The sequence below is a fragment of the Nansenia antarctica genome (assembly GCF_963989245.1).
Source record: "Nansenia antarctica genome assembly, chromosome: 10".
Classification (NCBI taxonomy): Eukaryota; Metazoa; Chordata; class Actinopteri; order Argentiniformes; family Microstomatidae; genus Nansenia; species Nansenia antarctica.
The window spans coordinates 23911949-23923871 of record NC_137680.1 but is presented as its reverse complement, the minus strand read 5'-3'; the positions used below and the strand labels follow the sequence as shown (position 1 = coordinate 23923871).

At 49.6% G+C, this 11923-nt stretch overlaps 1 protein-coding gene across 1 annotated transcript in view; it reads right to left on the bottom strand.

Annotated features, from left to right (window-relative positions):
* Window positions 1-600: 600 nt before the first annotated feature.
* Window positions 601-11923, bottom strand: part of ncam3 (neural cell adhesion molecule 3) — a gene marked incomplete at both ends in the record, with an annotated part of 21286 nt that continues 9963 nt past the window's right edge. The window contains 10 exon segments of the mRNA XM_080541106.1: window positions 601-637; window positions 855-929; window positions 1231-1414; window positions 1873-2044; window positions 2431-2558; window positions 4581-4700; window positions 7319-7480; window positions 7881-8016; window positions 10665-10798; window positions 11509-11663. Coding sequence (XP_080397232.1) covers window positions 601-637; window positions 855-929; window positions 1231-1414; window positions 1873-2044; window positions 2431-2558; window positions 4581-4700; window positions 7319-7480; window positions 7881-8016; window positions 10665-10798; window positions 11509-11663 — 1303 coding nt within the window.

The window sequence follows — 11923 nt, the reverse complement described above, 5'->3', positions numbered from 1 at the left end:
TCATATTACTGTGTGTGTATATGTTTAAATAAATAAAGATTCAACATTCCATCCTTGAACTATAAGATCTTCATAAAAATAAAAATAAACGTTGTGTAAATGTAATAAAGTGTTAATAATGTCTCTCTGTCTCTCTGCTGTCTGCTTCTGCCTCCTCATGTTGTGGTGATGTCACTTCCTGTCCTCGTTGCTCAGATGTGGTGATGTCACTTCCGGGGGCGTGGCTCAGGCCTCTGTGATTGGATCTCCGTTGGCGGGCGACTTCCTGGTGGAAGATGATTGGTGATGTCAGATAGAGGTCACATGTCTGTGTCACTGAGATAACAGCCAATCAGAGTCCTTATATAGCAGCCAATCAGATTGCTTATTCTGCTTTATGGAGCGTCCAACAGCTGATACAGGAGTGTGTGTGTGTGTGTGTGTGTGTGTGTGTGTGTGTGTGCATGTCTGTGCATGTGTGTGTTTGTGCGTGTGATTGTGTGTGTGTGTGTGTGTGCGTGCTCAGCGCAGCAAGACTGTGGGGGTGTGTCTATCTGTGAGACAAAATGGCCGTTGGCTGGCGGCCATTTTCCTGGATGTGGGAGTGGCCACATCCGTTGTCTAGGAGACGGGGGCGGGGCCGGTGACGGGGGTGGGGCTAGGAGATGGGGGCGTGGCTAGGAGACGGGGGCGGGGCTAGGAGAAGGGGGCGGGGCTAGGATAAGGGGGCGGGGCTAGGAGAGGGGAGCGGGGCTAGGAGACGGGGGGCGGGGCTAGGATATGGGGGGCGGGGCTAGGAGACGGGGGCGGGGCTAGGAGACGGGGGCGGGGCTAGGAGACGGGGCGGGGCTAGGAGATGGTGCGGTGCTTAGTACCTGGTGAGCGGCGCCTTGTCACACGTCACCTCGGCCGCCCCCCCCTGGGGGGCCACACCCCCCAACCTCACGTCTCTGCATCAGGAACACACACACACACACACACACACACAAACACAGAGGCTCAGGACGGAGCACAGACAAAAGCATGCACACACGAGAACACACACACACACACGCATTCAAACACCCTCTCCTACCCTGCCTCCCTCTCCTACCCTCCCTCCCTCCCCCCCTCCCTCTCCTACCCTCCCCCCCTCCCCCCTACCCTCTCCTACCCTCCCTACCCCCCCATCCTCTCCTACCCCCCCCCACTCCTACCCTCCCTCCCTCCCCCCCTCCCTCTCCTACCAGGCTACCATCCCTCCCCCCTCACCCGTTCTCTGAGGTGTTCTCCACGGTCTTCAGGACCTTCAGCTTCACGGCCAGGAACATCAGCAGACCGCAGCGGTTGGCATAGCAACAGGCCGCGTCCACGGCAACCAGCAGCAGCAGGAAGATCACCATGACGATGCCCACCACGGCCCCCTTACCCACGCCTGGCCTGTTGACCTTGGCCACTGGGGGAGGGAGGGAGGAGGGAGGAGGTGGAGGGAGGGTGGAGGGAGGGAGGGAGGGTGGAGGGAGGGAGGGAGGGTGGAGGGAGGGAGGGAGGGGGGTGGTGGAGGGGGAGGGGGAGGGAGGGAGGGAGGGTGGAGGGAGGGAGGGAGGGTGGAGGGAGGGTGGAGGGAGGGGGGGTGGAGGGAGGGAGGGAGGGAGGGTGGAGGGAGGGTGGAGGGAGGGAGGGGGGTGGTGGAGGAGGAGGGGGGTGGAGGGAGGGAGGGAGGGTGGAGGGAGGGAGGTTGGAGGGAGGGAGGGAGGGTGGAGGGAGTGAGGGTGGGAGAGGGAGAGAGAGGGAGGGAGAGAGACATAAGCACGATCAATAGAACATTTCTTCTTGGTTCTGTAGCTATTGATGTAGAAGAGGTATTTCTGTGTGAGTGTGAGTGTGAGTGTGAGTGTGAGTGTATGTGTGTACCGGCGGGGGGGGAGGGGATGTGGAAGGTGAGGGCGGCAGGGCTGGACTGGCCGTTGGTGTTGACAGCCACCAGCTGCAGGAGGTAGTCAGACCCGGGCGTCAGCCCTGCCAGGGACACCATGGTACTGGTGTTAGTCAGGTCCCTCTCACGCCACTCCTCCTTCTCACCCACCTAGGAGAGAGAGAAGGAGGGGGGGGGGAGGGGGGGGGGGAAAGAGAGGAAGAGAGGAAGAGAGGGAGAGAGTGAGAGAGGGAGAGAGGGAGAGGGAGAGAGGGAGGGAGGGAGAGAGGGAGAGAGGGAGAGAGAGAGGGAGGGAAAGGAATAAAGATAGAGAGCAGGTATTATTATTGGTCTGCTCAACCCACGTGTACACTCACAGACCCACGTGCACACTCACAGACCCACGTGCACACTCACAGACCCACGTGCACACTCACAGACCAACGTGCACACTCACAGACCCACGTGCACACTCACAGACCCACGTTCACACTCACAGACCCACGTGCACACTCACAGTCCCACGTGCACACTCACAGACCAACGTGCGCACTCACCAGCCTGTAGCGGACGGTGAAGTGCATGATGGGAGATCCTCCGTCGTCCAGCTGGGTCAGTGGCACAGAGAAGGACGTTCCCTCTGCCCTTGCCTGATTGGCTGACAGCACAGGGCTGTCTGGCTCACCTGGGAGGAGGGGTGGGGGGGGGGAGAGGAGGGGAGGGGGGGGAGTTAGATCAGCTTAGATTAGAAGACAAGTGTGTTATAGTGGAGGGAGGGAGTTATAGTAGTAGTAGTTATAGTATAGTTATACTAGTTTTTATAATAGTTATAGTATAGTTATACTAGTAGTTATAGTAGTAGTTATAGTAGTTGTAGTATAGCTATACTAGTAGTTATAATAGTTATGGTATAGTTATACTAGTAGTTATAGTATAGTTATAATAGCTATAATATAGTTATACTAGTAGTTATAGTATAGTTATAGTATATTTATAGTAGTAGTTATAGTATAGTTATAGTAGTAGTTATAATATAGTTATAGTATAGTTATAATAGTTATAGTATAGTTCTAGTATAGTTATAGTATAGTTCTAGTAGTAGTAGTTCTAGTAGTAGTTCTAGTAGTAGTTAAAGTATAGTTCTAGTAAAGTTCTAGTAGTAGTTATAGTATAGTTATAGTATAGTTATACTAGTAGTTATAGTATAGTTATAGTTAAGTTATAGTAGTAGTTATAGTATAGTTATAGTATAGTTATAGTATAGTTATGGTATAGTTATAGTATAGTTATAGTTATAGTATAGTTATAGTATAGTTATCGTAGTAGAAGTGTTATCGTTGTTGTGTAGGGGTGTAGGGGTGTAGGAGGTAGGGGTGTAGGGGTGTAGGGGTGTAGGAGGTAGAGGTGTAGGGGTGCAGGGGTGTAGGGGTGTAGGAGGTAGAGGTGTAGGGGTGTAGGGGTGTAGGAGGTAGAGTAGTAGTTATAGTTAAAGTAGTAGAAGTGTTATCGTTGTTGTGTCAGAATGTTACCTCCTGCAGAATGATGCCAATGGAATGTGATGATGTCATCAGAGGTGGACGGAGATGGAGCGTGAGTGGGCGTCGACGGGAAGGCGATGATGATGTCATGTGGATGATGTTATATGAGCAGAATGAGTGAATTGTGACAGATGAGGAGATAAATGGACTTACTTTCATAGGTCAGGGTTAGGGTCAGGGGTCAGGGTTAGGGTCATAGGTCAGGGTTAGGATCAGGGTTAGGGTCATAGGTCAGGGTTAGGGTCATAGGTCAGGGTTAGGCTCATAGGTCAGGGTTAGGGTCATAGGTCTGGGTTAGGGTCAGGGGTCAGGGTTAGGATCATAGGTCAGGGTTAGGATCATAGGTCAGGTTTAGGGTCATAGGTCAGGGTTAGGGTCAGGGGTTAAATGGTAAATGGACTGACTTATATAGATTATTATACTTGTATAAATAATATACATATATCTATACTTATATAGATATTTATATACTTACATAGACAGATATACTTATATAGTGCCTTATTCCAAAGAGCTTTACAAGGGCCTCTCATTCACACACACATTCACACACCAATGGCGGCAAGCTACCAGGCAAGGTGCATAGGAGAGGAGAGGAGAGGAGAGGAGAGGAGAGGAGAGGAGGAGAGGAGGAGAGGAGAGGAGAGGAGGAGAGGACAGGAGAGGAGAGGAGGAGAGGAGGAGCGGAGAGGAGAGGAGGAGAGGAGAGGAGAGGAGAGGAGGAGAGGAGAGGAGGAGAGGAGAGGAGAGGAGGAGGAGAGGACAGGAGAGGAGAGGAGGAGAGGAGAGGAGAGGAGGAGGAGAGGAGAGGAGAGGAGAGGAGAGGAGAGGAGAGGAGAGGAGAGGAGGAGCAGACTCACGTATGCCCAGCGTATGGAGGGTGTGTGAGGAGGAGAGGAGAGGAGGAGAGGAGGAGGAGTGGAGAGGAGAGGAGAGGAGGAGAGGAGGAGGAGAGGAGAGGAGAAGAGAGGTGGAGCGGAAAGGATAGGAGAGGAGAGGAGGAGGAGAGGAGGAGGAGAGGAGGACAGGAGAGGAGAGGAGAGAAGGAGAGGAGAGGAAGAGGAGAGGAGAGGAGAGGAGAGGAGGAGAGGAGAGAAGAGGAGAGGAGAGGAGGAGGAGAGGAGAGGAGGAGGAGAGGAGAGGAGAGGAGAGGAGAGGAGGAGACTCACGTATGCCCAGCGTACGGAGGGTGTGTGAGGATGAGAAGGCTCCTTGGCCCAGGCGGTTGCAGGCGGCCAGGCGGAGGGTGTAGGAGGAGTAGGGCTGCAGAGACCTGACCACCAGGGGCTCTACACACACACACATACACACACACACACACACACATAATACAGTATATATACACACACACACACACACACACACAAACATATACACACACAAACATTTTTGTTTATGTGTTTGTGTGTGTGTGTGTCTGTGTGTGTGTGTGTGTGTGTGTGTATTGTAACGATCCTGTATGGGGCCCGTTAACAGCTCCACCAAGGGAGTTATCTCTCTTGGTGTTGTGGTTAGCGCGGCCGTCGGTTATGCGGGAGATCGTGGTTCGACTCCCGCATGGGGCGAGTTACACTACCAGTTTCCGTTCGCTACACTGGTGTCAGAAAGTTGGGATGGAAGGAAGGCCATCGGAGAGGCGTGTCCACGTGAGGGACTTGACATAGTGAAGCGTGAGGGCACGCTCTCCCGAACGGTGAGGATAGTGTAACGATCCTGTATGGGGCCCGTTAACAGCTCCACCAAGGGAGTTAACTCTCTTGGTGTTGTGGTTAGCGCGGCCGTCGGTTATGCGGGAGATCGTGGTTCGACTCCCGCATGGGGCGAGTTACACTACCAGTTCCCGTTCGCTACAGTATGTTGTGGTGACCCGCACGCAGCCCCGGGTATACCTGGCCTTCAGCAGCCTGGACAGCGGCCGCATAGATTAAGGGCAGCGTAATTAACGAAGTCTACGCCCAACACACCCGGTTGGTGCACATCACTCCATCAGGTTGAGGGCTCGTTGCGGCAATGCGGAGCACCTGCGACGCGAACAGGTGGAGGAATGAAAAGCAGAGGCGGAGGCGTCAGAAAGGGTGCGAGAGGCTACGCGACGACACGCATATGGGTGAGGTCCGTGGTACGGCGGATAATATCAATGCCTGGTGGAACTAATTGTGCGCATTTTTGACTTCCTGGCAGGAGAGGACGCAGGCGCTGAATGTTCGCCGCTTCTCCACCAGAGCTAGCTTAGCTCCAGTCTTTATTTTACTTTTTAATCAGTACTAAAGTTAGTATTTTAGTATATAGTATTTTAGCGTGTCTTTGTTACTCTCCGGCAACTTTTCGGCAACTTTTGGCCACTAGCAACAGCAAGCCATTGTGAGACGGAGAGCTGCGACACAAAGACTGTGCTAGTCTGTGCTAGCTGGGCTCAATGCGCTCTTCTTGTTCCGCGGCGGAGGACAGAGGAGAGAGACGCTCCTGCTAGGAGCTGGACGGATGGAAAGTGGAGAGTGATTTTTATGTTTTATTTTTTCGGGGGTTGGTTGATAAACATTTGACATTTTCTGCAGAAGGGAGAAAGTGAGAGATCGCGGACCGTCGGGGATTGTCCAGCCAGACGTTTTGGGGGTCTCGGCTATAACGGATATATTTCTTATGCAAACATTTACTGGGATTTACTACCGACGTGTGCGATGTGGAGAATACAAGTGGTGTTGTGGTTCACTTTCTCTGTGCTGCTGTCCTTGTCTGGAGGGGAGATGAAAGCCCGGAGCTGCAGCGAGGTTAGACAGGCTTACACGACCAAAGGCTTCAGTCGGCGACGACCCCCCCTCCCCCCTCCCTCCCCCACCCGGCGACGACCCCCCCTCCCCCACCACCCGGAGACTCTCTACCGAAACCGTGGAACAATGGACAACCCCCCCCATCCCCCAATCCTCACCCCCCTACCTGGTCTACACTCTGAGCAAACGCAATGTTATTATGTCGCCCCCCCCCCCTCCCCCCCGCCTAAATCTACTGGTGTTTTTGTACCCCCCCCCCCCCCCACCATGACCACACACTGTACATACTTGTTGTTTTGTCCCCCCGCCCGAACTACCCATTGTACATATTATATGTCTGTCCCCCTGCCCGAACTACCCACTGTACATACTTTGTGTTTTGTCCCCCGCCCCCACCTGTGGTGTATGTCCCCACCTGTCCTACCCGCTGTACATACCTTATGTTTTGTTGTATTGTTCTTCCCATGTTGGATGTATGTTTATCTTGTAGATAGTACTAGTTATTTGTCTGTATTATCTTGTAGATAGTACTAGTTTTTTGTCTGTCTTACATGTAACGATTAATTGAGTATCAAGGACCCCAATTGAAATAAGCCAGTGGCTTTCTTGGGTTTTTATCCTGTTAGTTGACCTTGTATGTAATATGTACTTTCATGTACCTACTTCTGCAAATCTTCTAATAAAGTTTTCAATCAATCAATCAATGTCTTGTTCCCCACAGTAAAGAGAGAGCCGGGAGTAGGGAGAACGCGAGCCTGTCTGCCGATAGCGGAGCGACCAGCCCCTCTGGCCAAATACCCCCCGGAGCTCGGAGACGGGACACCGGAGTGTCCCCCCAAGAGGAATTAAGTCCACCCTTTTGCCCTCCCCTAGAGGCACCTTAAGTTCCACCGTTAGCCGCCCGGAGGCGAATTTTAGTTGGACCTTTTTGCTTTCTCCGTAACTCTTCTTTTTTCTCCAGTGGGCGGTTTTGAAACTTTAGAGCTGTGTTGTCTCCTGTCAGGGTGGTGTGTTTACCGGGTCTACGTGGTGGTCACCATAATGTGTGTGTGTGTGTGTGTGTGTGTGTGTGTGTGTGTGTGTGTGTGTGTGTGTGTGTGTGTGTGTGTGTGTGTGTGTGTGTGTGGGCGGGGCTTCACCAGTGGCCAGGATGCTGCTCTCTTCCCATTGGTCCTGGGCTGCCCTCCTCCACTGCAGGGTGAAGTTGCTGATGGGTAATCCTCCGTCCAGCAGGGGGCCCAGGGACAGGTGGAGGGAGGTGGGGCCGGGCGTGGCTGTGACCTGGGGGGGGCCCGGCCATGCTGGGGGGGGTGGCACACACACACACACACACACACACACATGAGCTGGTCTCCTTATAACAGGATGGTCAATAATAATAATAATAATAATAATAATAATAATAGTAATAGTAGTAGTAATAATAATAATAATAATAGTAGTAGTAATAATAATGATAATAATAGTCATAATAATAATAGTGATAATAGTAATAATAAAAGTGATAATAGTAATAATAATAGTGATAATAGTAATAATAAAAGTGATAATAGTAATGATAGTAATAATAATAGTAATAATAATAGTGATAATAGTGATGATAATAATAATAATAGTGATGATAATAATAATAATTATAATAATAGTGATGATAGTAATGATAATGTGTGTATGTTGTGTAGCATGCTGTCAGGGTCTCACTGTGCAGTGTGAAGGTTCTGGAGGCGTTCCCTGCGGAGCTCAGAGCCATGCAGTTGTACAGACCGCCGTCAGAGGGCGCCACCCCCTCGATCACCAGCACAGAGCCTTCCACCCTCACCCTGCCCTCACTGGAGGCCTGGCAGACAGGCAGGCAGGCAGGCAGGCAGGCAGGCAGACAGACAGACAGACAGACAGACAGACAGACAGGCAGACAGACAGACAGGCAGATAGACAGACAGACAAGCAGGCAGACAGACAGACAGACAGACAGAAAGACAGGCAGACAGACAGACAGACAGACAGGCAGACAGGCAGGCAGATAGACAGACAGGCAGGCAGGCAGACAGACAGGCAGGCAGGCAGACAGACAGACAGACAGACAGACAGATAGACAGATAGACAGACAGGCAGACAGATAGACAGACAGACAGACAGAGCATGGGAATCTCACACAGTAGACCAGTCGACCTTTGGACTGAGTGCAGATTAATTTAGCTGAAATCAACTGTCCTTCTATTACTACTAAAGCAACCAATCAATACACCAATCAATCAATCTATCTATGGCTGTGTTCGGAATGGTATACTAGCATACTGCATACTAGCATACTCAATGAGTATATACTGCATACCAGTGGAGGCTCCTCCATAGAGGTGGAGGAGGCCTGGCCTCCCCAATAATTTGAGAGAAGAGAGAGAGATTTTAAAAAGCAATAATTTTATTTATTTATTTAACAAAAAACATATTTACATTTTTTTTATATTCATATTATTTCCGTTTTGTTCATAAATCTGAATTTTTCCATGGCTAAAACCCAATATTGCAATTGTAAAGCACCTACAGGCCAGAATCCCTATCCGTTTGTATTGAGGAGGCCAGGCCTCCTGCCGGAAAGTGGTTTCTCATAGAAGTCAATGTAATGCAATTGTTTTCATGGCAATATGTGATTGGCCAAATCACTGAAAATGGGTGGGCAGAGGAGGCCTGGCCTCACCATGCATTGAGTCCAGGGCTGAAAGATTGACATTTTGTTCGTCCAATCACATGAAGCCATTTTCCCCTGAAAATAATAGCTCATTTGGCCAAATACTTTTGCTTAAAATGACCTCGGAAGTCGGCGAGATTCTGGCGCGATTTATACATCGAATAGGTAGACAACATTTAGGATTTATTGAACAGTTTTATTTTTAATATTAATAATTAATAATTGTATGTAGTATGTTGTGGTGAATGTTGTGAGCCTGAGCAGAAGGGACAATAGCTGCTGCAGGCAGACCAGAGATTCATGCCAATTGTTTTGTTTATTTGATGACCCATTGTGCAGGTAACTTATTACATATGTTGTTTGAGTTCTATGTTTTGGTGCATTTTGTACGAGTCCACTCATGGTGTTGCTAGCATTCGCGATCTAGGGCATGGCTAGTCAGTAACGTCATGTTGCATTCCACATGTAGTACCTTTTTCCGCCACACGCGTGTATGAGTGCTGTTCTGCAGGATAAATATTAGAAATGGATGAAGTATTGTTCTGAATTGTATGTTGTGTGTCTCTGATTGACATAGTGTTTGAGTGCTTTTGACATGTCATTGATTGTATGTAGTATGTTGTGGTGAATGTTGTGAGCCTGAGCAGAAGGGACAATAGCTGCTGCAGGCGGACCAGAGATTCATGCCAATTGTTTTGTTTATTTGATGACCCATTGTGCAGGCAATAAAAGCTGCTTCATCCACCATCCTGAGAGTGTCCCAATCCCTTCAGTACCGCCAAACACAAATTAATAATTTTTAACAAAGACAGATAAGAAGAACAGGGAACATTCCATCGCGAGTGAAGCGAGCCTCCTCAATTCTAGAAGTCACCAGCCTCCACTGCTGCATACTGTATACTAAATTCATAATAAGTATGCGAAAACCAGCCGACCGTTTACACTGTATGCATACTGCCTCCCAGAATGCATTTTAAACGTCCATTAGCTAAAACCTGTACTTTTGGTTTTACAAGTGTTAACAAGTCATTTTATGAAGTTTTAATATGTTTTCAGGTGAGAAAGTAACCACATATATTCCCAAAATGTGTCCAGTTTACCAAAATAACCAGTTTATATATCTGATCTGACGATCTTTTTCCGTCTTCTGTTCCTAGCTATATTACGGCTGCGTTCGTAAATTTGCACTGGAAATCTGATCAGCACTCAAGGAATGCCTCTTGTCCAATCAAATTACTTGGTCCCTTTATGACGTTGAACCCATTGTGCGCCTCGGCGCTCTCAGAGCGAGTTTACGAACGCACCCTGCGTTACATACCTTCCCTTACTGAGTTCGACAGAAACATCGTAACATAATTACAACAAGATGTAAAATGATTTGGGGGGCCAATATCTTTAGCTAGCTCAACTAACTAGTTTATGTTGTCTTAAGCAGTTGGTAAAAGAACATGATAATAATAAATATATATGAGCAATAACATATTTGTGTTGCAGCAAGCACAATACAACCAACTTGTCCGTCTGAAGCTACAATACTGGGATCATTCGTGATTGGGTTACAATCAGTCAAATACGAGGTGAACATGTGTGTAAGACACGAATAAACTTGGATTTCATGCATTTCAAGTGGCATATTTGTAATCATGACGATGTAGCCTTGTCTAAGAATGCATTTCACCATGTTAATTCCCAGTATATTAATCTACGTCATATCTAGTATGAGTAGTATGCTAGTATGCTATTCCGAACACAGCCTGTGTGTCGATGTGTCTGAGAGAGCGTGTGGCTCCGCCCCTCACCAGCCTGTGATTGGCTGCTGTCCTGAGCCACTGCAGCGCGGGGGCGGGGTGTCCCGACACGTTACAGGAAACAGACACGTTCTGGTCAGGTGACGCGTCCACTTCCTCCTCACTCAGGACCACCAGGGGGTGCTCTGGAGCAAAGCACAGAGTCAGGACAGACTAGTCGATCACAGAGTTAGGATAGACTAGTCGATCACAGAGTCAGGAGAGACTAGTCGATCACAGAGTCAGGATAGACTAGTCGATCACAGAGTCAGGATAGACTAGTAGATCACAGAGTGAGGATAGACTAGTAGATCACACAGTCAGGACAGACTAGTCGATCACAGAGTCAGGATAGACTAGTAGATCACAGAGTCAGGACAGACTAGTAGATCACAGAGTGAGGATAGAGTTGTCGATCACAGAGTTAGGATAGACTAGTAGATAACAGAGTCAGGATAGACTAGTCGATCACAGAGTCAGGATAGACTAGTCGATAACAGAGTCAGGATAGACTAGTCGATCACAGAGTCAGGATAGACTAGTCGATCACAGAGTGAGGATAGACTAGTAGATCACAGAGTCAGGATAGACTAGTCGATCACAGAGTCAGGATATACTAGTCGATCACAGAGTCAGGATAGACTAGTATAAAACAGTCAGGATAGACTAGTCGATCACAGAGTCAGGATAGACTAGTCGATCACAGAGTCAGGATAGACTAGTAGATCACAGAGTCAGGATAGACTAGTCGATCACAGAGTCAGGATGGACTAGTCGATCACAGAGTCAGGATAGACTAGTCGATCACACAGATATAGGTGATGTGGGTTTCCTGCTGCGCTGTGATTGGCCATACCTGTGACGTCCAGGGTGATGGTGGCGCTGCTCTCTGCTATCTTGTTCTTGGCGGTGCAGGTGTAGCCGCCGTAGTCGCCCCGCACCACCGCCCGCACGGTCAGCACGCTGCGGTCTGAGTTGTACTGGTGGCGGGACGGGTCTGAGGTCACTGGGCTGGGGGGGGGGGGGAGAGGAGGGGGGGTAGAGGAGGGGGGGGTAGAGGAGGGGGGGGTAGAGGAGGGGTAGAGTAGGGGGGCGTAGGGGGGGGTAGAGGAGGGGTAGAGGGGGGTAGAGTAGGGGGGGTAGAGGAGGGGTAGAGGGGGGTAGAAGGGGGGGTAGAGGGGGTGTAGGGGGGTAGAGGGGGGGGTAGGGGGTAGAAGGTTGGGGGGGTAGGGGGTAGAAGGTTTAACAGACTGAAACTGAATAAACAGACA